The sequence below is a fragment of the Lucilia sericata genome, unplaced genomic scaffold, assembly GCF_015586225.1.
Source record: "Lucilia sericata isolate MDLA Ls3-8-SP2 unplaced genomic scaffold, ASM1558622v1 Contig001622F_arrow, whole genome shotgun sequence".
NCBI lineage: Eukaryota > Metazoa > Arthropoda > Insecta > Diptera > Calliphoridae > Lucilia > Lucilia sericata.
Window position 1 is genome coordinate 23101 of NW_023995537.1, and position 27293 is coordinate 50393.

General features: G+C 32.2%; 6 protein-coding genes across 8 annotated transcripts; 2 read left to right on the plus strand and 4 right to left on the minus strand.

Annotated features, from left to right (window-relative positions):
* On the minus strand, window positions 1-4886 carry LOC119612193 (SWI/SNF-related matrix-associated actin-dependent regulator of chromatin subfamily A containing DEAD/H box 1 homolog). Its single transcript, XM_037967922.1, has 7 exons — window positions 4350-4886; window positions 4122-4282; window positions 3104-4056; window positions 2776-3043; window positions 1564-1710; window positions 1200-1499; window positions 1-1138 (listed from the first exon to the last, which is right to left on the minus strand). The coding sequence occupies exons 1-7, from the start codon at window positions 4468-4470 to the stop codon at window positions 512-514; spliced, it is 2577 nt and encodes an 858-aa protein (XP_037823850.1). The 5' UTR covers window positions 4471-4886; the 3' UTR covers window positions 1-511.
* Window positions 4887-10551: 5665 nt separating this feature from the next.
* Window positions 10552-16145, plus strand: LOC119612194 (3-ketoacyl-CoA thiolase, mitochondrial). The gene is made up of 5 exons (XM_037967923.1): window positions 10552-10710; window positions 11146-11312; window positions 14884-15456; window positions 15523-15878; window positions 15950-16145. Exons 1-5 carry the CDS (start codon window positions 10692-10694, stop codon window positions 16029-16031), a joined length of 1197 nt encoding a protein of 398 aa, XP_037823851.1. The 5' UTR covers window positions 10552-10691; the 3' UTR covers window positions 16032-16145.
* A 66-nt stretch (window positions 16146-16211) lies between these two features.
* Window positions 16212-16781, minus strand: LOC119612195. The gene has a single exon (XM_037967924.1). The coding sequence runs from the start codon at window positions 16709-16711 to the stop codon at window positions 16241-16243; it is 471 nt and encodes a 156-aa protein (XP_037823852.1). The 5' UTR covers window positions 16712-16781; the 3' UTR covers window positions 16212-16240.
* A 1082-nt stretch (window positions 16782-17863) lies between these two features.
* On the minus strand, window positions 17864-18992 carry LOC119612201 (translocon-associated protein subunit gamma). The gene is made up of 2 exons (XM_037967933.1): window positions 18695-18992; window positions 17864-18573 (listed from the first exon to the last, which is right to left on the minus strand). The coding sequence occupies exons 1-2, from the start codon at window positions 18843-18845 to the stop codon at window positions 18149-18151; spliced, it is 576 nt and encodes a 191-aa protein (XP_037823861.1). The 5' UTR covers window positions 18846-18992; the 3' UTR covers window positions 17864-18148.
* Window positions 18993-20340: 1348 nt separating this feature from the next.
* LOC119612197 (enoyl-CoA delta isomerase 1, mitochondrial) lies at window positions 20341-21955 on the plus strand. The gene is made up of 4 exons (XM_037967929.1): window positions 20341-20583; window positions 20658-20911; window positions 20967-21113; window positions 21171-21955. Exons 2-4 carry the CDS (start codon window positions 20666-20668, stop codon window positions 21633-21635), a joined length of 858 nt encoding a protein of 285 aa, XP_037823857.1. The 5' UTR covers window positions 20341-20583; window positions 20658-20665; the 3' UTR covers window positions 21636-21955.
* On the minus strand, window positions 21677-26803 carry LOC119612196 (dynein regulatory complex subunit 3). 3 transcript variants are annotated; one of them, XM_037967926.1, is made up of 7 exons: window positions 26651-26779; window positions 24156-24391; window positions 23805-24088; window positions 23566-23744; window positions 22755-23331; window positions 22353-22687; window positions 21677-21913 (listed from the first exon to the last, which is right to left on the minus strand). In XM_037967926.1, the coding sequence occupies exons 2-7, from the start codon at window positions 24367-24369 to the stop codon at window positions 21790-21792; spliced, it is 1713 nt and encodes a 570-aa protein (XP_037823854.1). In that variant the 5' UTR covers window positions 24370-24391; window positions 26651-26779; the 3' UTR covers window positions 21677-21789. The 3 variants fall into 3 exon arrangements, with proteins under 3 accessions (XP_037823854.1, XP_037823855.1, XP_037823856.1); XM_037967927.1 differs by having other exon boundaries at window positions 21756-21913; window positions 26491-26803; XM_037967928.1 differs by lacking the exon at window positions 26651-26779 and adding an exon at window positions 25664-25769 and having other exon boundaries at window positions 21756-21913.
* Window positions 26804-27293: the final 490 nt, after the last annotated feature.

Consider the following 27293-nt stretch of genomic DNA (forward strand, 5'->3'; position numbering starts at 1 on the left):
TTTATATTCCAATTTAAGCAAGTGTACAATTTCACTTTATTTTATTAACAACAGCAAAAATAATAGTAGTTTTATGTATTAGCAAAAGATCTAAGGTATTGTAAATAAATGTTAGTATGTATTACATATTTAAAAAATAATTCTTACGAGTTGAGTAAATTACAAGAATGTTTAGACGTAGTGCAAGTACAGCCAAATGAATTTCAATAACAATAATTTTATATTAAAAAAATAATCGGAATAAAACAAAAACTAAATACATTCTCTTGCTTTACATATTTTGGGTGAAGAGTTGTTTGGGTAGTGATACAAAATGTCTACTTCTACTAGAAATTTAAGATATTTTGAATAATTAAATTTAATCGAAGAGGGATAGATAAATAAAAAAAAACTTTAGTTTGTACCAAATTATTTAAATTAAGTAATAGATTTATAATATAATTAGTATCGAATCGTCGTAACGAATAGAATTTTATTTTATGAGTTCTGATAATAAAAACTAAATAAAATTCTACTTGGAAGGAGATGTTAATGAGTTATTAATTGATTTATTTAACTGTTCCTCTTCATCCTTATCCAGGCCTAAAGCCATAGTTAAAAGCCTCACAACGCACTTGGTTTCCTGCACTTCACCCTTCTCATTTGAGGTGATATCCTGCTCCAGTTTAAGTTTTTCCTCGGCCACCATCAACATGCCCTCCTCAATTGTGCCCTCTGTTATTAAACGATAAATGCTCACAGGTCTTGTTTGTCCCATACGATGGCAACGATCTTCGGCCTGTTTATCGTTGTAGGGATTGAAATCGATATCGTGTATAATACAAGTATCGGCGGCTGTTAAATTTATACCAACACCACCCGCCTTTGTGGACAACAGAAAGATGAAAATTTCCGAATCCTTATTGAAATCATTTATCATATCCTGACGTTCTTCAACGGCCGTTGAGCCATCTAGGCGACAAAAGCCATGCTTACGTATGGTCAGATATCGCTCCACGATATCTAACATCATGGTAAATTGGCTGAAAATCAATACGCGATGTCCCTCCTCCTTCAGTTTGGGCAATAAAGTGTCTAAATGTTTAAATTTACCAGAGTCCAATATAAGTCTATCAGGTATCTTTACATCAAAAAGTTCCTGAAAAAAAAAAAACACAACAGTTCACAACAAAATCCACCCTAATAAGCTGAACACTTACATATTTATTACAGAGTTGCATTACTTGGAAATCGGACATAATTGCCAATTCTTCAAATATATATTGTGGATTTGTTTTCTTATATGATGTTACATTTGCCAAGCGCTTAGAGAACTCCCTTAGCTTTTCATCACTGAAATAGTAACGTGCCAACAGTGGGTGATTCGCTAATTTACGCATTTCCATCATAATTGTAACACCGGCACGATCACCACTGCACAATTCTGCTCGTGTTGATGAATAGTAATCAACCAGTTCGTTGTAGTAACGCTTTTGTGATTCGGACATTGTCACTTTTTCCTAAGAAATAAAATAAAATAATCCTTTAGTATTGCACATTTGTAGTACTTTTCTTTATACTTACAACATAAGATGTTTTTTTGGGCAAATTACTCAGTACATCTTTCTTCAAACGTCTTAATACAAAAGGTTTCATAATACGTTTGGCTCTCTCTACTTGGGTTTCTTGAAACTGTGAGACTTCTTCATTGCCATTTTCGGTTTTGTTTTTCTGTTTAAAAAATTAAATGTAATAATAAATTTTAAGATACGATGTGAACATTTTAAATAAATCTTACTGATGAAAATGTGAAGAATACTGTATGAAATATAATTTGCTCTTTAAAAAATGAAGATAGTTTCAAGAATACGCGAATTGCTTTACGTTAATATCTATCTATCTATCTATCTATCTATCTATCTATCTATCTATCTATCTATCTATCTATCTATCTATCTATCTATCTATCTATCTATCTATATATCTATCTATCTACCTATCTATCTATCTATCTATCTATCTATCTATCTTTCTATCTATCTATCTATCTATCTATCTTTTTATCTATCTACTATCTATCTATCTATCTATCTATCTATCTATCTATCTATCTATCTATCTATCTATCTATCTATCTATCTATCTATCTATCTATCTTTCTATCTATCTATTTATCTCTCTCTCTCTCTCTATCTGTCTGTCTCTGTCTGTCTATCTATCTATCTATCTATCTATCTATCTATCTATCTATCTACTATCTATCTATCTATCTATCTATCTATCTATCTATCTACTATCTATCTATCTATCTATCTATTTATCTATCTATCTATCTATCTATCTATCTATCTATCTATCTATCTATCTATCTATCTATCTATCTATCTATCTATCTATCTATCTATATATCTATCTATCTACCTATCTATCTATCTATCTATCTATCTATCTATCTATCTATCTATCTATCTATCTATCTATCTATCTATCTATCTATCTTTCTATCTATCTATCTATCTATCTTTTTATCTATCTATCTATCTATCTATCTATCTATCTATCTATCTATCTATCTATCTATCTATCTATCTATCTATCTATCTATCTATCTATCTATCTATCTATCTATCTATCTATCTATCTATCTATCGTCCAGCGACGTGAAGTGGTTGCATGTTTATTATATATTTGACCAAAACAATTACTTGCAGAAGTGAGGGCATAGGCTAACACATACAATAAAACTCTTTTGATTACAGTATTATTTGACCCATAGAAAGAATAAACTCAACTTACCTTGCCAAATAAACTCTTAATGTCTTCAACATTTTTACCAAAGAAACTGGGCATAACAAAGCACAGCAGTGACATCAACTCCAAGAGATTATTTTGCAGCGGGGTGCCCGTCAATAAAATACGCATTTCGGCATTAATTGTAATTAAGTTGGAATAACGCGCAGTTGTCATATTCTTCAACATATGCGCTTCATCAAAGATCACATAATGTAATTTACAAACCCGGAACATTTTACGTTCCTCGGGTGTACTGGAAACAATGTGGTAGCTAGAAATATATATTAACAGTAATAGCCATATACAAAAGAGCGTAACACTAAAAACTTACGTTGTTAAAAGAACATCAAAACCACTAAAGCCTTCCTTAGCGAAACGTATACGCATACGTCTTCTTTCCTCCTGTGACCCATGGTATTTTTCTACAATTAAACTGGGACACCATCTGGCCAACTCACCTGCCCAATTATCCAGTGTGGACGAGGGAACAACAATTAAATGAGCCGCCTTGGAGAGCTTGTTTTCTTTTAGATATGCTAAGAATGCTATAACTTGTATAGTTTTACCCAGACCCATTTCATCGGCAAGAATGCCATTCATCTGTTGCTTATTCATCACTGTTAGCCAGTTGAGACCAATCAATTGGTAGTCTGCCAATTTGAACTTGTCATTGAGAATTTTCGGTTGCTCCACAATGCCAGCTCCAGCCTCAATGGCAGCTTCTAGTCGTTGTACTAATTTGTTGCATTTAGTCAAAATGTTGGCAACATTGTTTTGCTTATTGATAAGTTCCTGGGCATTGTTCAGCAGTTCGGCTGACAAGGCTTTGTTTGATTCTAGCTTCTTACGCAAATCTGCCCAATCTTTAAAAGGCCTTAAATCAACAATAAGACTTGCTTTCTTTTCGGACAGAGTTTTAACCGTTTGTAGTTCCATTAATGAGGCAGTGTTCATAAATTCAAATACTTTTTTACGCTGGCCGGACATTTCCCTTGATTCTTCACCATCACTATCTTCACTGTCGTAAACTTGGCCCTTTGCATAAGATTCGTCGGCCGAATCATCAGCTTCTGAATCATAATTAGCAGATTTCTTTGATTTCGATGAGTGATGCTTCGAACTGCCATTGGTGGCAGGTTTAGCTGTATCTACTGTCGTAGGTTTGGTCGTGGAAGTATTGCCAGTTGACTGGCCGGAACGACTCTTAGGTTGACATTTATCTTTAAGATAACGTAAAGCGGCCGATACATCCCAACCACTATGAACCAAGGCATCTTGTATATCCTTTAAATGCAGGACGCCATTAGTGATTGTATAAAGCACAAACTCAGACTCTTCCAACTACTTACCATAGTATCATATTCTGAAGAGATTTTGGCCGCCGCTAAAAATCGTTCCTCCTTCTCTTTGACCGTTAACTCCAACTTGGTTTTCTTAGGAGAATTACCATCAGCCTCATCGGTATCACTGTCAGCCATAACCTGGATACGTTTCTTGCCGGGTACACGCTCTTAATTATTACAAAGTAAATTGTTATCTTCATCATTTATCTATTGTAAAACTTCTAATTCACTTACCAGTTTTTGCTCCAGCGCCTGCTGTTGCGGCATTTTTATTAATACGAAATTGTCTCAAATCACTGAGGCTTGATTTCGGTGGTGGTGGTTTTACCACTGAAGTTGATTCGGCTTCAGACATTTTATCACTTGTTTAAATTTTATTTAGATGTTGTGATTTTGCTCTACACTTTTTAATTTATTTTTTGTAAATATTAAAAAAAAATAAATACAATTTATGTTGGGGAATTCGAATTATATTTTCTTTAAATTTTAACACATTTGTGAAATTTTCCTCTATTTTTTTGCTTTTTCTTCTTTGAGACAAATTCGTACGGCGGCTTCTCTGCGAAAAACGTTAACGTCTCTTGCTCGCTGCTTCTACTTGCTGTAGCTCAGCAATTCTTGCTGAGTTTGACACACAAACACGTATAAAACTTACGGGGACGTTTTGCTGAGAAACCGCGACTCTAAGTTGAATGTTTGGTTCATATAAAAAAAACAGATTTGCTGAGACGCTGCTTTTCTAAGCACTGCTTGCAGAGCTGCAGTTGACAACGGTGGCGGGTGACTGTAAAAATTTCGTCGGCATCTTGTTTGCAATTATCCCGCTCGTGTGCTGCGCCGATAAACATTTACACGGTGGCGGCTGACTCTAAAAATTTCGTCGGCGGCTTAAAATCGACTGTAAGCCGGCTGAGTTTTCAGATAAGTTTTAAAATTTCAACGTTATTAAATAAAAGCGGAATCCGATAGTTGGATTTTTGAAGCAAATATTTTAAAAATCGGGATTTTTAAATTGGCTACATAAAATGGGGACTTACCAAAAATTAATTGCAATAAGACAAACCCCAATACAGAACATCAAATATGCATTTATTCGATTTTAAAAATATCTCGGTTTTAAAACTATTCGACTTACAGAACAGACAAGACAAATATAAGTTACTAGTTATACCCAATGTTCCTAAAATTAATTAAAAACCCACTTTTCCAGATATACGATTCTTTGTATGGGAGATTACCCATCTACAATTTAGGGTCCCCATATTTTCCAAACGTTAATATGGATTTTAATGTTACCCATGTAAAATTTTATTACAGCAATAAAAATTCATATGGAAGTGCCACGCCTCAGATTGCTAGTCCGCGCAACCATTTTTTTTAATTTTTATTTAAATATCCCTACAAGCAAGGCGATACGAATTCGTAATATTTAGAAGAAAAATTTGTTGCGGCAACAATCATATTCATATTGCGGAAGATATTCCCTTCGGGAGAGATGGTACGTCAGAGGCGAAACTTCTAAGCAATACGAAAGCAATTCTTGTAGAAGTTAAAAAAAGTTGAATTGCTAGATAATAACCTAGGAGAAAATTTAAGCTATCTTCTGATAATCTTCTGGATGATAAATATATATATCGCTAGATTATCTTTATTGAGAAATATTAAAATTTCTTTACATTTACTATTTTAAAATGCGTTTTATTATAAACTAGCTATACCCAGTGTGCTTCGCTACCCTGATCGTATATATAACTGCAATATCAAAAAGTCCCCATTAGGAGATTTTATGTTTCTATTATAAAAAAAACACAAAAAGTACCTTTTGAAGAACGAAAAGGTACCAAAAAGTGCCCTTTTATATGTTCTCATTTACGTGCATAATTTCATATTTCTACACTGAGGAAAAAAATATACCCTGCTATATACAACTTTGTCAACATTGCAACAATTCGATGTCGCAATCTAAGCTTTATGCACAACCGTTGTCTAAAAGTTAACAAACGTGGTTAGCTCTAACTGCTTTGTAAATAGTGAGCTTACCACGTTTGTTAACATTTAGACAATGGATGTGCATAAAGTTTAGATTGCGACAACGAATTGTTGCAATGTTGACAAAGTTGCGTGGTCTAGATTACATGTTGTTGTGGTATGTATGTATATACTTGACAATGGATGTTATTAAACAATTTGGTGTTAATTTGGTACTAGGCGTGTATATTTTTTTCCTCTGTGTAGGTTCAATATTGTAGAATATTCAAAAAGTACCTTTTGAAGAACGAAAAAGTACTAAAAAGTCCCCTTTTATAGATTCTCACTTAATCTGGGCTTACATACTTAATTTCATGTTTCTATGTTCAATGAAATAGAAAATTTAAAAAAATACGTTCTGTAGAACGAAAATGTTCCAAAATGGTTTTATGTGTTCTCACTTAATCCGTGGTCTACATACTTAATATCATGATTCTAGGCAATAACAACACACTGATTCGTAATTATTGTTCTTGCTTTGCTTTTTTATAAACAAGTAATACAATAATAAAATTTACTTTATGATTATGTGTATTGTTGTAGTTTGTTTTTTGAAGTTTTTCGCATGCACGAAAAATCTAAATTTTTGATGAAATTTTCAGAGGTTGTCTCGGATTTTGCTCATACATATATCTGTTATTTATGAACCGATTTTGCTGATTTTAAATAACAAAACTTCTCGGAAGCATGTTTGACAGAATTGTTGGAGATTTGGATCCCGAGGATATCTGGGGTCTTCAGAAAATTGATTTCAACAAACATATATACTTTATAGGGTCGGAAAATTATATTATAGAAATTACAAACAGAATGACAAACTGACCTATACCCTTCTTACGAAGGTGAAAAATAAGCTTAAATTGAGAAAATGTGAAAAATATTTGCTTTATTTATCATTTTAGAAGGTTTTTTGCTTTTCCGGAAAAATTTGTTCAATGTAATTTAGGGCTTTTTGGATTTCAAATGACGATATGTAACTGTTTTTATATTAGGGTGGCCACTTTTGTATGGAGTAAAATAAATTGTCAATTTTCCCAACTTAAATGAAATTGATTCTAAGTTGCCGTTTCTCATAATATTTGTCCTGTCATCAATATTTGGTAAGTTGGATTGAAAGATAAGAACGCCCTTAAAAAAATTCTTTTTTAATTTTTACATAGATTTATTTACATTGATGTAAATAACTGAAATTAATCATCATAAACTTCATTGAATTACACCCACAATGTTTTTTTTTTCGCTTTTCGAAACCAACGTTCATCCCAAATCATGATTTAATAATGTAAACAACAACTTTTAAAATATGTTTAACAAAGAAAGCGCGAAAGCAAATACATTTTTATGTAAAACTAGTTAAGGCCGGTCCGCGTTGCAGGCCCATGATTAGGACTATATATGTACGTAAAGATTTATATACAAAATCATCCAATTTTAAAATAATAGGTTTAGGGCCAATATTTAGGTGAAAGATTAGCGATTAAATTAAAATTAATCCTCGAAAGATGTTTTTGAGTACTCAATTAGTTAATTTTGTTTGCAAGTTTAAGCGCCCAATGGAGGTGGTTTAATCTTAAGCACGAAATGCAAAAGTGTAAACAGCTGATGCAAAAAAATAATACAATTTTTATAAATATAAACATTAAAATGTTCTATTTTTTGATTAGTATAAATTATAGACACTTCAGAATACATTTTTTTGTTTTTAATTTAAGTTTTCATTAATTTTCATATTAAATTTACAATTGTCTTCTTCTTTTTTATAAAATATGCATTGTTTTGATAACAAACAGTGAAGTTTTCTGTTGTTTTGTATGGCAACACTGCGAAGTTTAATCTTGTACTCAAAAACATCAAAGGGGATTAACATAAGATTTAATTTATTTTTAGATTAACTAATCTGATTATTAATTGGCATTTGATTATCATTTCAAAAACCCGCTCTTAGCGGTTTAGGTGTAATTACATTAAAACTTCGGCGCCATCTGTCGGACAACTTTAAAGCTTTACAGGAACACTTCTCATCTCCCAGCTATAGTTTCACTTAAGCTGAGGGAGGGAAGACTGTCCGCCATCTGGGAATCTTGTATTCCCCTCGGACCAAAAAACTGGAAAAAGACAGTACCATCGGCAAGTGTTAATCAGCTCGCGAGTCATGTGTCGTCATCTTCCTGCAATCGCGAGCAAAAGACTACCATCGGCAAGTGTTAATCAGCTCGCGATGTGTCGTCATCTTCCTGCAATCGCGAGCAAAAGACTACTACCTTGGGCTTCGTATCGGAGAACGCGTCAAGTGTAAAGCATGCCATTAGCAAAATATAGGTGTGAAATATAAGGATGTACTCCGAGTGATCTTTAAGCTACCTCAGCCTTTAAACTCCGACTCTGAACACTCAGATTCCAAAAAGGATGAAATAGAGGAAATGGTGAAAGAGGTGAGTGTAATAGATCGCGATGCAAACTCCCACCATGTAGCTTAGGGTACCACAAACATCAATCGCTGGAAACAAGTCCTAATACTAAAGATTTGATCACATTGAATTTTGGTAATAAAGCTACCTTCGTTAATAGAATCAGAGAAGAAATATTAGATATAACTGTATGTTCAAAAGAGCTTTTAAAAGAAATTCAGAATTGGACGAGCACTCTTTTTCAGACCATGAAATAAAGAGAATATAGAGAACCATAGGCATGAAATGGGGTCTTAGCCCTACCATGACATTGGCGATATACAGCAGTAATTAGACAAATTCTAACTTATGCTTCAATAATCTGGTGGAATTCTTTGGGCAAAAAGTGTAATATCAAACTATTACAGGGGTTCAGCGTACATACTGCTTGGGTATAAGTGATGACATGAGTACTACGTCAACCAAGGCCCTAGAAACGTTTCTAGATATTGCACCCATGGGAACTTACAACCGAATGGCTCATAACTTTAGGCGAACTGGCCAACAACGGTTATATAGGACACGTCATTAATATATACTGGACACATTGGAAGGCTATACATAATCATCGGATATCAGACACAGAATATGTCAGGAAGTTTGAAACACTGATCCCAGATAGAATGTCTTGGTCAATCGAAACATTAGAGCACCCAGTCGTAGGAATCCGTGGCTACACGGTTTACCTAATTACAACAGTAGCTTCCAGTCAGAAGTCTGGGCAATAACGGAATTCGTAAATTGGATTAGAATAAATATGACGCCCATAGGGCTTAACATATTTACCAACAGCCAGAAGGCTTTGAATATTGAAATGATGGGTAGAACCACAAAGATCCTATTGGGTGACTCTAATGAGAGCATGACGAGAAGCCTCCCTAAAATGAGCAAGTCTGAGGTTAATATGATGATACGTATTCTGAGTGGACACACAAGATCACGGGCACAGCTATATAAAATTGGAATTGCGGATTCAAACGAATGTAGAGCATATAGAGGGGACAGTGAAACTCTGGAAAACTTTCTTGGTCATTGTCAGGATTTCCCCGATTTAGATTAGATCGAATTATCTTGGGAGTCATATAATTCCGGATATAGCATCCCTCTTGAAACACTGATTGGAAAATACTTAGGAATTACGACCAGGAAGCTGAGTTTCTGAACCTCGGACGATAATACATTCAGTCAAAACTATAAGGTTTTTGTTGTTACCAACAAACATTTTCCATGAAAAGGAGCGCACAACAGACATGAATTCTGGAAAGCGAGTGGGCAATGTACATTTGTAAGAGATCTTGTAAAGTGCATTTTTGTCGTGGGTTTTAAACCGATTCTTTTATATAGACTAATTGCCTGGTGGAAAGCACTTCACAGAAACTCTAATACAAACTCTTTAACAAAGTTCTAAGGTGAATGTGAATTCGTATAACAGGATCTCTGAGAACAATATGAATTACTAAACTGAATTCTTAATTTAGTTCGGGGATACGGGGATTCGATGGACAACTGTGCAGATGTGGACGCGTAATTTTTCTCAAAGTGTCCTAACGACAATAAGATAAGTTATTCTAAGAACTTTCACAGACATGATGGAGCAACGAGCCATGTTGAATGATTACCAGGAAGATATAGCCAATGTTGGAAAGTGAACAATTATAACGTCTCCAATTGAGCAAACTTATTGCTGTCATTATCGGACACTATATAGTCGGGAACCACGCAAGAAGACTTGGATTACCTCATAACGACATGCAGATTATTTACTTTTAAGAAAAAAATATTATTTATGTATTCTCTGTAGTACAGTGTAATTTAATGATTGTAAATAAAATTTTCAAAAAATGGAAAAAATAAAGAGAGATAATTTATAAGAGAAATAAAAGTGTGCCAACACAAACACAATTATTCACAGAGACGAATTGATAAAAAAAACATTCGGATTTTTTCATATTTAATTTTCAACTCAACCAACTCAACAAGAAATTAACCAAATAACAGACGTTATTTGCTAGTCATAGGATTTGGACGGCAAATAATTTGTAAACGAATTAAATAAACTTAATAAATACTTTGCAAATATTAAAAAAGAAAGTGTAAAAATATGTCTGCCGTTACAAAAGGTAAATTAATGATATTATTTTTGTTTTTAATTGTAAATAAATTGTGGTTATAATTAAGAAAACAATGTTATGTTGTGCAGTTCGTTAATGACGTTGAAAATTGTTTATTTTGTACTAAATTATTTGTACTTTGGACTTTTGTCTCTTTGTTCATATGTATGTATAGTGGGATGTGTATGTTTTATTTGTTGTTTTTCTTATCTTTATTAACTTTGTTTTTTTGCCATCTCATTTTCACCGGTTGCACACAAAATAGAGAGACAAATGAACTTTGATCAAATACTTATTTATTTTGAGATTGTTTTTTTTTGTTTCATATTTGGAACAAGTTAAAATAAACTTGAATGTTGTTTTTGTTATTATGTATTAATTTATTTTTATTATTTAATACATATTGTTAATAACAATTTACATTTTAATTACATTTCTTTTAAGGAGTTTACATTGTTGCTGCTAAGCGCACAGCTTTTGGCACTTTCGGAGGTGCTTTAAAGAACATCAATCAAACCCAATTGCAGACCACAGCTGCCAAGGCCGCACTTGCTTCCTCTGGCTTGAGTCCTGAAAAAGTTGATACTGTGGTTATTGGACACATTATGACAGTAAGTTTGTTTTCTTATTTTGAAAATAGATACTTTGAATTTATATGTATGTATGTATATAAATTATAGACATCTCAAATCTAATTGATTTCAAATCCGTTAATTATACCCACCATCAAAAAAGATGGGGGGTATATTGATTTTGTCATTCCGTTTGTAACACATCGAAATATTGGTCAGAGACCCACAAAAGTATATATATTCTGGGTCCTCATTAAATTCTAAGACGATCTAGCCATGTCTGTCCGTCTGTCCGTCTGTCCGTCCGTCCGTCTGTCTGTCTGTCTGTCTGTTGAAAGCACGATAGAGTCCGAACGGAAAGAGCTAGAGGCTTGAAATTTCACATAAATATTTCTTATAGGTAAGGTTTGTTTGGTATTGAAAATGGGCAATATCGGTCCACGTTTTCGGATAGCCCCCATACAAGTGGCCCCTAGAAAAGCAGCTTTAACAGCCATAACATGTTTAAAAATACGAATATAGCGATGAAATTCGACATAAGTAAGTTTCTTGTGATCCAAAATCACTGTGCAAAATTTTATGAGGATCGGTCCATAATTGACCCTACCCCCCATATAAGGTCCCCTTCAGAAAATGACTTTAACGCTCATTACTGGCTTAAAAATTCTAGTATATAGATGAAATTCGACATAAGTAATTTTCATACGAGTCAAAATCTATCTAAAAAATTTTATGTTGATCGGTCCATGATTGACCCTACCCCCCATATAAGGTCCCCTTCAGAAAATGACTGCAACGCTCATTAATGACTTAAAAATACGAGTGTAGCGATGAAATTCGACACAAATAAATTTTATACGAACCAAATTCTGTCTACCAAATTTTATGAGGATCGACCCATAATTGACCCTACCCCCCCATATAATGTCCCCTTCAGAAAATTACTTTAACGCTTATAACTGGCCTAAAAATACGAATATATAGATGAAATTAGACATAAGTAAGTTTCATTCGAGTCAAACGAGGTTTGATGGTGGGTATATAAGATTCGGCATAGCCGAATATAACACTCTTACTTGTTAATTAATTTAAATTAAACTTCTCTTTAAAAACAGGCTCTATGAATAGTAACCGTTTAAATACTAATTTATACTTTATACTAGGTATAAAGTTTATAGTTATGAGATAAGACACTTTAAATCATTTCCAATTTGCACATCTTATACATACAGTTAATCTCAAAAATAAGTATACAGAAATACTGACAATTGGTTTTATTTAAAAAAGGATATTATTTTTTCAAAAATCAAGAAAGTAACACATTTATTTATTAAAAACAATTATGATAATTATTATTCACTACTTTTTTCCGGGTTATTTTGGTTACTTGAGTTCTCATTTAAGGTGTAGTTAAATAGGTGCAAAATTTACGTCACAAAAGTAAGTATACAGATAATTTCAATATGTATTTGGCTTAATGATATTAACAAAATTCATGAAAATTTTACCTGTTCGAATGTAATTATTTTATAATAAAATATTCTGTACACTATAACATGGAAAAAATTCACTTTTTGTTCCGAAAAATTGAAGTTTTTGGTAATTGATCTGAATATTATTTATAGGAGCATTTTTTCCTATTTAAGAACATCTGACTATATAAACCCCCGGAGTTTTGGATCGGGTATTCAATAATATCCCTCGTTTGTTCATTATGATACATTAGAAGACGATATTTTAACTTTTAAATTAATTGTTTCTTTACAATAATTGCAATCCATTGCGGAACATTGCCGTTTTTAACATAGTATAGCGTTCATATTCGATATTTAACGGCGATTTCCTAAAATATATATCTTAAAATGCGATATTAATAACATTTGTACTAGTATCCATTAATTAAAACAAGTTTTTTGGTTCCAATCATCCATTACACACTCCTAAATACTACCAATAATCGTCAAATGGTGACCATGTCAATAACTTACACTACATATCGGTTCTGAAATTGATTATTGTCCAAAATAGTAAGATTTTTACATTAAATCAGGCTCAATTGGTGGTATGAATACGAATTGAACAATTTTGAACACGGATACATCTTAATTTGTTGCTAGAACAAATAAAATGTCCGATCCATAAAACATGGTTATTGTATCGACTATACCAAGATATTATTGGTAGCATTATTGTATGCTTTGGAAATCGGAGTATTTCGAAAACCTGTTTAAATTAAAGGAAATATATAGAATTATTCAAATTTTAAACTTTATGTTGTAATTCTTAAGAAATCGGAGTTAAATTTCTGTTTTTTAAGAACGTACTGTGTTCAAAATGGCTTAATCCATGCACATAACATTAATTTTGAAATAACAACTCTTTTCAAAAGTTAAAAATTCTATTTCCAATGCATCATTTGGAGGGTTCAATGACCACCAGATCCAAAATCCGGTGTCTAAAGTGTAAAAAAATCGTAGAAATGAGAAAAAACTGTTCTACTAATTAATTCCGGAGCCAATCGGCCCAAATTTCAAGATTTCGGAACTAAAAGTAGATGTTTTCCAAGTTATTGTGTAAAAAAATATTTTATTAAAAAGTAATTATATTAACACAAGTAAAATGTTCATAAATTTTGTTAATATCATTAAACCAAATATATACTGAAATGATCTGTATACTTACTTTTGTGACGTAAATTTTGCACCTTTTTAACTTCAGCTTAAATGAGAACTCAAAGAACCAAAATATGAATAAAAAAAGTAGTAAATAATAATTATCATAATTGTTTTTAATAAATAAATGTGTCACTTTTTTGTTTTTTGAAAAAATAATATCTTTTTTTTTAATAAAACCAATCGTCAGTATTTCTGTATACTTATTTTTGTGATTAACTGTATATGTATATATCATTATATATTTCTGCAAGCTTATAACTTTTATAATTGTAATAATCAAAGCAGAAAATCACTGTATGTTTATAATCCTAAATACATCTCAATACAAACAACCCAAATCTTATCAACCCAAATCTTATCACAAAAAATGTGTTAACAAAAAAAAAAAAAAAAATTCTTACACGGGCCCGGTTTTTTCCATACATGTGTATTTAAGTATCTGAAATTAAATTTGGGTTATCGGTAAGAGCGCTTTTTCTAATATGTTTTTGTTTGTATATAATTTTTGCAAACATTCATTAATGAAATCCCAGCAAACATTTACAATGTATATACTAATTTGCTTTATAACCGCCACCTTTGTAAGAAGGGTATATACATATATGAATGTATGTATGTTTGTCATTCGGTTTGTAATGTATTGTATATCTGTGTATATATGTGTACTGAAATCAGTTTTCACAAGTATCCAGATACATATATACAAGATCTAAATCTTCAATAATTCTATCAAAGATGCTAAAACCAAAGCCCCCATATAAGGTCCTCTTCAGAAAATCAATTAATCAAATACAATTCGTTAAACATTTCTATTATAATTGGCCATAATTGCCCATGTCTTGCATTTAAAGTTCTCTTATGTGAATTTTAGAACACCCTTCACCTTTAGTAAGTTAAATATTTTATTAACATATCATTTATTTTCTTTTTATTAGTCATCGTCTACCGATGGTACCTACTTGCCACGTCACGTCTCCCTTGGCTGCGGTGTACCAATCGAAAAGCCCGCTCTTGGTGTCAACCGTCTCTGTGGTTCCGGTTTCCAATCAATTGTCAACGGTGCCCAAGATATCATTATGGGTAGCGCCAAGGTTTCCCTAACTGGTGGTGTTGAAAATATGTCTCAATGTCCATTCATTGCTCGTAATATGCGTTTTGGCACATCTTTGGGCACAAACTATCAGCTGGAAGATGCCTTGTGGGCTGGTCTTACTGATACCTACTGCAAATTACCCATGGCTTTAACTGCTGAAAATTTGGCTGATCAATATAAAATTTCCCGCGAACGTGTTGATGAATTCTCTTTGCGCTCACAAAAGAACTGGGAGAAGGCTCAAAATGAGGGTGTCTTCAATACAGAAATTACGCCAATTAAATTGAAGGTTAAGGGCAAAGAAGTCGATTTTGTTGTTGATGAACATCCCAGACCAAAGACCACAATCGAAGGTTTAGCTAAATTGCCATCTTTGTTCAAGAAGAATGGTGTAGTGACCGCTGGTACTGCTTCGGTAAGTTAATTTGAAAAATGGAAATTGTCATCAAAATGTTATCAAATATGTAATTGCTTCCTTTAGGGTATCTGTGATGGTGCTTCTTCTGTAGTTATTGCTTCAGAGGACGCTCTTAAAGAATATAACTTGAAACCTTTGGCACGTTTAGTAGCCTACTCTTATGTTGGTTGTCCACCAGAAATTATGGGTATCGGTCCAGTTCCTGCCATACAAAATGTTTTGAAAGTTAGTGGTCTTAAAATGGAAGATATCGATTTGTTTGAAATTAACGAAGCTTTCGCCGCCCAAACTCTTGCCTGTGCCGATGCTTTGGGTTTGGACATGAATAAATTGAATGTCAATGGCGGTGCCATTGCTTTGGGTCATCCTTTGGGTGCCAGTGGTAATCGTATTATGGGTCACTTAACCCATGAGTTGCAGTAAGTATTCTATAAAATGAGTTATAAACTTTTTATGAAAAGCAATAAACATTATTTTTTTTTACTTTTAGACGCAAGAAGCTCAAGTACGCCATCGGTTCAGCTTGTATTGGTGGTGGTCAGGGTATCGCCCTCTTGATTGAATCCTGTTAAAATTTAATTTAAGATTTTGTTGAAATTATTGTGTTTTTAAAATGCATTTACTAAACCTTAAAGTTCTAAACAAAAAACAAAAAAAAAAAAAAACCATTAGTATAAGTTTATTTACATAAATGTCTGTTATTAGTATCTTTTTTATAATAAAATCTTTAAAAATACATAAAATATATAAAAAAATGCACTCTTTTAATAAAATTTGATTGTCAATTATCACAATCTTGCAAAAAATCCTCATAGTTATCAGTTGCACATAATTTTTCTTCATTCTCATCAATTTCCTTTAAACATTTTCCAAAATTTGTTCTCCTTTCGATAATATTGTTAATATTTTGTAATAGTTTTATTTTTGCATCTTTCAATTCTTTGCTATCCGTATAAACAATTTCTTGCTCTAAAATATCACACCTCAAGTCCAGCAAATAATTTCTCCATCGTCTATGCATGAAATATGCCATAACACCGATTACTATTATAAGAAATAGTAATCCATTGGAAATTTCAATTTGCTCATAAGAAATATCGTATAAATCTGGCAAATTTATTCGTTTGAAAAGCAATGACATGGACCGTTTGCAATCTCCCAGCCATAATATTGGTAAAATACTAATAACAATTATATATAGATAATTAATAATTGGTTGTGTTTGCACTAGAAATACTTCGTAAGCGTTCATTATTATGAATTACGTTGAAATATTATATTTTTTTTTCAATATTTTAATTGAGTAAACAAATAAATAACGATAAAATTTACAAGGAAATTGTATATATAGGGTGTCTATCTTATGAAAATATTTTAATTTTAACAATCAAAGAAAAATTTTAATATTATTTGAGTATTTCGTTTTTTTATAGAAATTATTAAAAAAAAAACATTCATGCGAATTATTTTAAAGCCTAAAAATATGCTTTAAATTTTAGTTGCATTTATATACTGTAAAAAATCAATTGCTTTTTAAGATATTTCCCCCGAAAATTTGAGCTTGTTTCATTTAAACATACCGCTTGTAAAATTTTGTCTGTGGTCAAAGGATTTGGATATTTTAGTCCTTTGTCTGACAAGGTTTTTTCAATTTGTTTCTTTTTTTACGCAAAGGAATGATAAAATTTTAATGTCTTTGAGAGGCACTTCCAATGGCGTATACGTTCAAAACTATTGAACATTTTAGAACATTTCACATGTTCATTTGGGCCACCCTAAAACGTATGTATGTATGTATATTTAATATACTTCGGGGAGTTGGTCAACATTACATTTAAAAGTTATTAGTAGTATTTGACAAAAACGATTTAAAATTAACCCTCTAATATTTTAGGTTGAATTAAAGGTTTTAAGTGAAATAATTCTAATCATATTTTATTCTTTCTAAGCTCTATTTGTATGGAAACATCAAACAAACATCAGCGCGGAAGTGTTATGATTTCCCTACACTGTGGTGCAGGGGTAGTAAAGCTTTGACTTCAACGAATTTTCTTATTATTTATATTTACGTATTCAAAATTTGTTTCTTATTAGTTGTTCCTGCATCTCCGTAAAAAAAAAAACGAATATTAAACGCTTTATATTCTAAACCGAAAAAGGCAAGAACCAATTTGTTTCACAATTTATTTAAGAATTTTTGATTCTAACACACTGTTTGTAAACACAAAACGTAACTTTTTAAAGTTGTTCACTTTTAAAATGCTATTTATACATAAACATTATTAGCAGACATAAAAAGTTGTTTACTTTTTATGCACTTTAGTAGCCACAAAAAATATGCCACATCACTAATTAACATATTCATACAAATCACACTCCCATCGTTATTATTAAAAGAACTGTCTTGTTTTAATATTTTCTTTTTAATTTTATTCGTGTTCTCCTTAGAAGAAAATTTACAATAAAAAAATGTTTTCATTATATTCTTGCCACAGGCAAAAATATCCAGGAATATGTAATGAAAAAAATACATTGTCCATGCTTCGTAACACTATAAAATATGATTTTTAATTTAAACAAAAAAGGAATTAAAAAAAGTTCGGTCGAGCAGCATGATAATCTCTCTCTACATTAATAATTAAAAAATGGTAAATTAAAACTAAAGTTGTTTGCCGCAATGTGCAACATTTCAGTTCGTTTGTGTGCTGGTAGAGAAGAGCGCTAAGGCACCGCTGGCCAAACCAATGGAGAAGATGTAGTTAACGAGGGGAGCAGAGTTCTTCAACAAGAAGAAACTGATGAAGATGGTGATGGCCAAGAATAGGGCATTGTTGTAGAAGATGGAATAGGTGGTAGCCTCATAATCAGCAACTTCATTCTTTTTCCACAAAATACGTTCTTCCTTTTCCTTGCGGGTGACTTTCTTGTCATCGCCCATTTGACGGTTGACTTCACGGGTTACGGCGCCTTCACGACGTACAGCGATTTTATGTTTCAATTGGAATTTAACATTTTTGTAGGCCATGGCCATCAAATATGTGCTGGCACCAGTCATCAAGATGAAGAAAATGGCACTGGACAATAAATCCATACTGTGGACACGCCAGAAAAGCCCTAAAAGTATAAATAATTACATTATAATTGGAAATATACAACAAAAAAAAAATAAACTATAATCGGTATCTGTCTGTCTGTTTGTCTGCAGGTCTATCGACGTGTCACAAAAACTACTTACAGATGGGGACGGCAGAGACGATGAATGCATTGCCGTAGAATAAAGCTGAGGATTTTGTGCTGACATTGCGGCTGAAATCTTGCAATAAAAGCTCTTCTTCCTTGGTGAATCCAGAGGATTGTACTTTTTGTTGTTTCTTGTCGGCTCCCATTTTATTTATTTGTATTTAATAATTTATTATTTGAAGCTAAAACAAATTTAAAACCAAAACTACAGCGGTTATTTTGAAGAGAAAGTGTTTTCTGTGTGACCGAACTCACCAAACGACGAATGCAAATACGAAAGCAAGTGGCTGTCAAAAAGTTAATGTGACGTGTTAACAGAGTTGCCAAGTATATTATATCATACAGCGTCATCTATGAAATGTAAACAATACTAATTTTGTTATTGTCTGCAGCGACATCTAGATGTCAATATTCATAAAAATAAGAATTTTTTAATATTTTGAAATGTAGAAACATTAAAATAGAAATAATCCATGCTGAACTACTTTTGTTTTAGAATAATAATTATTCAAAGATCATAATCTATTTTACAAACTATTATTTTTCAAAAGTTAAAATATAAACAAAGTATTTTGTTTCTACAACTACTGAGGGCGTTTCGAGTTCGTACAAAAATTAAACATTTTTGATTTTAGATATCGAATTTTTGTCAAATTGTATGAATGGTCTATTTATAATTATAACAAAATTAAAAAATTGCGTTTAAAAGCAAAATAGACATCTCCATAAGAAGAAATATAAATGGAATTAAAACTTAAGTTAAAAGAATTGAGTTTTTTTATAATAAATTTAAAGTTTGTTTTTGTTTGCGTGGACCTAAATATTCATAATTGCCTGCTGGCGGTATGAGTTTATAAACAAAATAGACATCTAAACTCACACTTTTTATCCGACCAAAAATAGAATAAAACTCTCATGTATGGACCGTTGCTTCGAAGTCTATTTTGTGGTTACTCCATCACGTACAGGAGAGAGGAAGGTACTTATCGGTGACAGTAGGGTATCCAAATCTATTGATTCTCTAGAACACCGTCGCAATGTGGGGTGTGTTTCACTGTTCTATCGATACTACAATCGAATGTGGTTTTCTGAAATAATTCATCTTGTTCCCAATACACGCAACACACACATATCTTCAAGGAGTTGATTGGGTAAATTCGTTTTATAGCCGTACAGGTCGTATTTGAAATAAACATTTTTTCCTGTCACTTACGATGAAGGCAAATTTAAATCGAATGCTCACAAATACTATTCCCTATATCCTCCATCCCATAACCTACTTTAATAGTGTCATTACAATGCATTGCGTGATTAGGGATCATCTCCTGATTTATAGAATTCTATTTTAAATGTAATGGATATATTTAAACGGATCGATAAAAATTGCGGAATTAAACTATTTCTATGTAAATTGAGGCCCGAAATGTTGAATAATTAATTTTTCGCCCCCATTGTGTTTTCTAATTAAAAGCTAATCTGGTAACACCATTTTTTTGCAGCTCAAGGTGAATACAAACAGATGATCTCATTTTAACAGCTGATTGTTAGTTTGTTTATAATAATTTATGTCTAGACTGTCAAAGTCGATATATAAAAAATTATCTCACAACCGATGCTGTCAAACTTTATATAAAAAAATACTGATTAAACCGAAACTGTGGCCATCTTTTAAGGGTTCAACTTGATTGATTCTGTTGTTTTTTTTTACTTGTTTAAACAAATTTTATCTGTTGTTTTGAACGGTTTATTATTTTAATTTTACTGCGTTTTTTAATTTAATTTAAAATTTTTTTATAATTTATCTTAAAAAGTGTATTATTTAATAAACATTAAGTTTAAAGTATTTTGCTAAAGATTTTTATTATTTTAGTAAATTTTTATCAGGTAAAACTACATGATGACCCAAATTTAAAGAAGAGGAATGTTCAAAGTCCAAATTTTGTATTTTGTACTTACAGTGACAAATATGCAGTCGGCAGCTACAAGGTCATTCACAAGATTGTTCCGCAAGCCGGAGACGCTCCTTCGCTGTATGTCCTCAGCATCAGCAGGAAAATTAACTACAGTCGAAGTAAATGATAAAACCGGCGTAGCCGTTTTGACCATGAATCGTCCCCCGGTTAATGGTTTGAATTTAGAATTGTTGCGTGACATACACAATTCAATTGAGGAAATTGAATCGAATAAATCTCGAGGACTAATCTTGACTTCGGTATGTTTATGAGATAATGGCAAGAGCTTTTGTGTAATCTATTGTAACTATTTAGTCTTCCAGCACAATATTTTCAGCCGGTTTGGATATTATGGAAATGTATAAACCTAATCAAGATAGACTGAAAGAATTTTGGACTACTTTACAAGATACCTGGTTGGCTTTGTATGGCTCAAGTGTACCAACAGCGGCTGCCATAAATGTAATAACATTTCATTGAAATAGTTTGTAATTAATTAACAAAAATATTATTGTTTAGGGTCACTCGCCAGCTGGAGGTTGTCTATTGGCTACCAGCTGTGAATATCGTGTTATGTTGCCTAATTACACAATTGGTCTTAACGAAACCAAATTAGGTATAGTGGCACCTAAATGGTTTATGTACGCCTTTTGCAATGTCTTGCCTCGCCGTGTTGCTGAAATGGCCTTAACTCAAGGCAAAATGTTTAGCAGTGAAGAAGCTCTTAAAGCAGGCCTTGTAGATGAGTTAGCACAAACAAAGGAAGAAGCCCTGGCTAAATGTGAACAATTCTTTGGTACTTTTGCAAAAACTAATCCATTCGCTCGTGCCATGACCAAACAACAGTTCCGTTCAAAGGACTTGCAACAATTCGAGGATGAAAGAGCTCAAGATTTGGAAGCTTTTATATTCTTTATTAATCAGCCCAATGTTCAAAAAGGTTTGGGCCTTTATTTGGAAAGTCTTAAGAAGAAATCCAAGTAAATCACGAGACTGAAATGAAATTGAAAAAAGTTCTGAGAATCCTATTTTATTTTTAAATGCATTTATTTGTATATTTTTATATAGATAATAACACACAGTTATAAAAAGTATATATTTAAATTAAATGAATTATTACGTTAACTCCTTCTTATATTTAGCTTTCTTCATTAAGTAGTCCCTCTCGTACTTCATGTTGCAATGATTGTAGATTCTCAGTCATCAAGTCTAAATATGTGTTAATTTCTAGAACTTTTGCCCGATTGCGCTCCAGTTCATCTCTATAAGAAGAAATATAAATGGAATTAAAATTTAAGTTAAAAGAATTGAGTTTTTTATAATTAATTTAAAGTTTGTTTTTGGTTGCGTGGACCTAAATATTCATAATTGCCTGCTGGCGGTATGAACTCTTCGCAACCAAAATGACAAACAGATAATTAATGTTATTAATTTATAGAGATATTTAAGAAAATTACCGCACGATTTGCTTTATTTAATATACAAATAAATGAAAAAGCAAAGTGAGTTGAAGGGTAACTCAAAATAATCCCATAAACATAACATGAATGAAATTTAGTGATCAAAACCACAAAGTAAATAAACCACAATACATAAACCAAACCATAAAATCTAAATTAAACCACAAAACCTAAACCAAACCACAATAGTGAATGAAATTTAAAATCATAGATAACTAAAAAATTGCTGAGTGTAACGTACTTATTCAATTTATCGATCATGTCATCAATGAACGATTTGCTGCGAGTCATTAAACGATCTTCACGTTCATCGATACGCTGTGTATGATAGTCCTTCATGCCAGCTATTAAATTGGCTATAGCTTCACGATCTTCCATGCAATTTCGCAGCGGCTCAGGAACACCTTCAAAATCTTGTAAAGCCAATTTCGTAGCAATATAACGATTGACAATTTCACCCAAATTTTCCGCAAAATGTAAAGCAATATCACGCAATTGGCCGAAATAAGTTTGAGCTTGTTCGACAAATTTTGCTATCATCTCCTGAAGACGTCTTTGGAAAATAATGATTGTTTCCTGAAGATATTGAAATTTAAATATTTGATATACTCTGACATCACTGTTTTATTACTATTTAACTCACCTCTGTTGTCTCATGCAAATGCAATTCCTGACTCATTAATTGCTGCCACACTTTATTGACCATGTCATCAAATTGCACTGCTATACGATCCAATTTATCTGAATATTCCAAACTCTCTTCCGTTTCCTCCTCCTCACCCCGTATAGCTCTACTTTCTAAGTACTTGTGACATGCTATCGCTTCTTCGAATATATTTTCCTTATACTGTTGAAATTCTTCTAGTATTTTGTGACCCATTTGTTGTACCTCCAAGTGTCCTTCTTCCATGCTGCTGGTAAATTCTTCAATTTCTTTTTGACGTTCTTCAAATTTCTGCAAACCTAGCTTATAGATTTCCTGAGTCAATTCGAAAATATCCTTATCATATTCTTCGGCCAAATCATCGGCTGGTGAGCCGACCATCATAAGTATGCGCCCATCGTCGTCACCCTTCCATAATGACTCGTAGAGTTGATGTTCGTTTAAATGTTCGACGAAACTTGAGGATAGACGTTCTGCATCTTGTTCCTCTTTAGCTTTTTGGGCACGAGTTTGAAGTTCGATCTCTTCGTTAGCCTTAATTTCACGAAGTTCCCTACTGGAATTAGGAAAAATAGATTTTCGGAAGTTAAAAGCTACATAATCTTTTTCAACAATTTCAATTTCTTAGCAAAGAATTTATGTACATTCTCCGCATTGATATGATCAAAACCCGGAATTCTTCTTTTATTTTTGGTTATAAATATTTCGGACACTATCGTCTGTATATTTATATCAACAGAAAAATGGTAAAAATGGTTATAGATCATGTTTATATTGATATTAAACTTACTAATAACGTACTTTAGCCCTTTGGCGATCCTCATTTTTAATGGCCACATACTCATAATATTTGACATGTGGTAAAACAGCGGCAATATAATCCACTAAACAGAACTCTGGATTATTACATAAAGGATTTCCTTCCAAATTTAAAACTTTTAAATTTTTCAGAAAACGTAAGCGTTCAATCTGAAAACCAAAAAAATATTAAAAAAAATATCACCAACTTCTTAAAAAGTAAATACTCACTCCTTCAGTCGAATTTATTAGATTATTACCAATACTAAATATAATCAATTTCTCTAAAGTATCTAAATTTTCCAATTTTGTTATCATATTGCTGAATAGAGACAAAACCTCTAAATTTACCAATTTTTCCAAATTTTCTATACGTTCTATATAGTTAAAACTAAGATCGAGCTCTTTAAGATTCACCAGCATTTCAATATTTTCAATAACCTCGATTTTATTACAATTTAAGGCCAACTTGGTTAAATTTGGTAGTATCCATAAATGATCTATGCGTAAAATATCTAAGAATTCAAAGATATTTACTACAAGTATCTTTAAATTAAAAAAATGTAAGTACTCACTACTTACTTCTAAAATCTAAACGTAACGTTGTTATGCGTTCATATATTACCGGTTCCATTTGATGCAAACGTGCCTCTTCACCTTTATAGCAATCTTCTAAATATGATTTCTCGATCATGTGCTTGCTTATAATACCGGGTTCAATCTCTGGATATATGATTTCCTCCAGTGATTTGAGATTATCCATCTTTCTATTGTTATCCGTTGTTGTTTGTGCCATATTCGATTGTAAACTACTAAAACTAAAGAAGAGTGTAGAATGTAAGGAAGTTCAATTTGTTTGTTGGTTGCCAAGGAGTTTTCTATGGATATAAATCTCTTTTATGTTCTTATTAGAGAGGGAATGAAAATAAATTTGGATTGTCTCCGGGTCGGGGTGCTGTCCTGTTTCATTTATAGCTCATATGCTTTAAAAAACTTCTTCAAATAAACTTCTATAACCATTCTAATTGAATCCATATGTAATAAACGACAGGTCGAAAAAGATAAGCGTAGTCACTATGGAAGGATAAGTTAAGACAGATAAAATATCTGTAACTGTCAGACTACGAACTATCCTTTTTGATGTTGTTTATCAAACTTGAAACACGCAATGAATGTAAAATCGAGAGTAAAGCCAATCCTAACGGATTGATGAAAGGCACGAGTTTTACAAGGTCAAGTTTTATTTACCAAATACCCATATATTTCTAACTGTGGGTCACCAGATTTGGTTTTCGTAGAATCTTTGAGGTTGTCATAACTAAAAGGGACTAGTGGACCAATCTCACCAAGTCTGATTGATTGAATTGAATACTGATCAAGTTTGTTTCAAAGATAGATCTAAACTAATAAATGGTGAAACTGGATATATGTGACCCTAATTTCTAGAACGCCATTCGCGTGGGATAGTACCCTATGCAAATGGTGTTATATACTTCATCTTAATTTGTTAAAGGGAGTTCTGAGAAAGATATGGATTATACGATGGATTATATGTCCAAGATGAAGAAATTAACCAACTTGCATCATAACCAGGTAGTTATAGACAAATTATTGGTAAGGAGCGCACATTTTATTTCTGCAAACTAAGCCGATTCCCAATTGCTGTCATCACTGGATATTGTATGTAAATTTAGTAACCACGTACAAAGACTTGTCATGACTACTGTAGAAGAGCAATCAATTGACCATTTGGGGCATCGATTTTGGAGGATTTTCAGAGCTATCTGGCGGTAAAATAGATAATCTAAACGTCTTTATTAGACACAGCGGTCTCTATTAATATTTTCCTTCAATTTTACTTATTTCTTATCTACTATCTCAAGTCTCAAGCACTATATTATTGTCATATCAAATCGTTGTTGGTTGTTGTAATGGACTGTTTGACATCCTTGAATGAATTAGTGTGTCATTGTTATTCTGTCAATGAAGGGTCTGATTGCCTTTGTTTATAGGAGTTTAGCCATCGGTCTTAAACATTTCTTAGGGAAGTGCTAAGGTATGGTTCATGAGTTTAATCTTAATTTATTCACCTTTGAAGGGCCACATCCGATCTCAGATAGAAGCTTTTTGTAATGCTATAGAAAGAAAAATAACAAGCCAGAATATGGAGAAAAACTACTAAGGGTAGGTATCACATTGAGTAAAATGGCTTCCTAATGAAAGTACTTGCCAAACCATATTCTTATAAAAACGTTGAAATTTTCGCAACATCAGTGTGAATCAAACTATATTAAAGGATCTTGAGAACTTTCGAAAATTGAATTTGAAAATAAAAAATGCAATAATTAAATATAATAGTTTTAAATTTAACTGACTAATAAATACCGATTACTAAACACCAAATATTTACTATTTCTTGATATTGTTTTGGCCAATTCCGCATTCACACAGTTTCCCATGGTTACCACAAGAAATCAAACCAAAATTTCTTTTAAATAAACCACCCTTGAAGAAGTCTTCCACGATTTACATAGAAAATTTTGTTTAGTTCAGTGACACCCACCTTAAGGTGTTCATTTCTTGCCATTTATTATAATTTAAAAGATAAATAAAAGTTAAACGAGATAGTCGAATAATATACAAAACAATCCTAACAGGTGCAATAGTTTCCCCAAGACCATGCGATTCACGTTTACATTTTCGCTGTTGTTGTAGTATATGTATTTGTTGGTATTTAGTGTGGTCGGTCGGTCGGTGGCTATTTGGTCTAGTGCATTTTAAAACGGGGTAGTTGAAACTTTATATCGTTTTTTGTTATTTTTTTAATTTAATTTAACGTCCGGTGTGCGTGTCTAGTCCTTATAGACAACACGCTCCTTCGTTTTTTGCCTCGTTTACTCTCGTTTGTTTTACTCACTTATACACTCGCAAATACAAACATATGTTTGTCCTTTCGCTCTTGACGTCTTGTAAAATTCGTTATATTTTGTTGTTGTTCCTGTTCGATAGTAATGTAACTCTCTGATGGCTAGATCCGCTGAAAAAGTCTTGGCAACGTCTATACTAGTGCTAGTTACATTCGTGGTTGTTGTGGTATCAGTTTTGTACGTTTTTCTTCTTGATAAAAAATATTTTCAAGTGCCACAAATTGTAAAGGAAGAATTTTATACAAATTTAAAATAATATCGTTTTTTTTTAATTAAAAATAAAAGTGAAAAAACTAACTGTAATCTAATGTCTAATAAAAGTGTTGTAAATTGAATATTTAATAAAAAGGTTTATTTAAAAAAAGCCGAATAGAAAACCTTGTAGTTGGTCATAAAACCCGACAGAAAATAAGTTTTATTTTAACTAGAAATTAATTTTGATTTAATCGATAAAAGGCAGTAATTAAATCCTGGTGAAAAAATACGTGAAAAACAAGCAGCCCTTTGGACTATTGACCCATACATTCATATCATTCGATGATATTTTAACAAGTAGTAAGTAAAGTGTGGTGACAAAATATACATTTTTTTAATTTTTTTTTTAATTAAATTCAAATATGTTTTCTAGTACATGTAAAAGTGTAGACATACTTATTACAAATATATTATCTTTTTGTGGTAAAAATCGGTTAGTAAGTTTGTATTCAAGTTGATTTTTTATTAATGACTGTAATTATTTCAAAAGTAATTGTGAACTTTGCAACAACAAAAGACAGACAACGAAGAATGTGTG

Excerpts from the sequence above, each read along its gene's own strand:
- LOC119612197 (XM_037967929.1), top strand. The coding sequence starts at position 20,666 with ATGCAGTCGGCAGCTACAAGGTCATTCACAAGATTGTTCCGCAAGCCG. Across the intron at positions 20,912-20,966 it reads GAGGACTAATCTTGACTTCG|TCTTCCAGCACAATATTTTC; the intron begins GTATGTTTATGA and ends GTAACTATTTAG. Across the intron at positions 21,114-21,170 it reads CAACAGCGGCTGCCATAAAT|GGTCACTCGCCAGCTGGAGG; the intron begins GTAATAACATTT and ends ATTATTGTTTAG.
- LOC119612201 (XM_037967933.1), bottom strand. The coding sequence starts at position 18,845 with ATGGGAGCCGACAAGAAACAACAAAAAGTACAATCCTCTGGATTCACC. Across the intron at positions 18,574-18,694 it reads CGTCTCTGCCGTCCCCATCT|GGCTTTTCTGGCGTGTCCAC; the intron begins GTAAGTAGTTTT and ends TTATACTTTTAG.
- LOC119612196 (XM_037967926.1), bottom strand. The coding sequence starts at position 24,369 with ATGGCACAAACAACAACGGATAACAATAGAAAGATGGATAATCTCAAA. Across the intron at positions 23,745-23,804 it reads TAATAAATTCGACTGAAGGA|ATTGAACGCTTACGTTTTCT; the intron begins GTGAGTATTTAC and ends TTTGGTTTTCAG. Across the intron at positions 23,332-23,565 it reads AGGGCTAAAGTACGTTATTA|TAGGGAACTTCGTGAAATTA; the intron begins GTAAGTTTAATA and ends TCCTAATTCCAG.
- LOC119612194 (XM_037967923.1), top strand. Across the intron at positions 11,313-14,883 it reads TTATTGGACACATTATGACA|TCATCGTCTACCGATGGTAC; the intron begins GTAAGTTTGTTT and ends TCTTTTTATTAG. Across the intron at positions 15,879-15,949 it reads CACTTAACCCATGAGTTGCA|ACGCAAGAAGCTCAAGTACG; the intron begins GTAAGTATTCTA and ends TTTTACTTTTAG.
- LOC119612193 (XM_037967922.1), bottom strand. The coding sequence starts at position 4,470 with ATGTCTGAAGCCGAATCAACTTCAGTGGTAAAACCACCACCACCGAAA. Across the intron at positions 3,044-3,103 it reads TTTGATGTTCTTTTAACAAC|CTACCACATTGTTTCCAGTA; the intron begins GTAAGTTTTTAG and ends ATATATTTCTAG. Across the intron at positions 1,500-1,563 it reads CCAAAAAAACATCTTATGTT|GAAAAAGTGACAATGTCCGA; the intron begins GTAAGTATAAAG and ends TTTATTTCTTAG.
- LOC119612195 (XM_037967924.1), bottom strand. The coding sequence starts at position 16,711 with ATGAACGCTTACGAAGTATTTCTAGTGCAAACACAACCAATTATTAAT.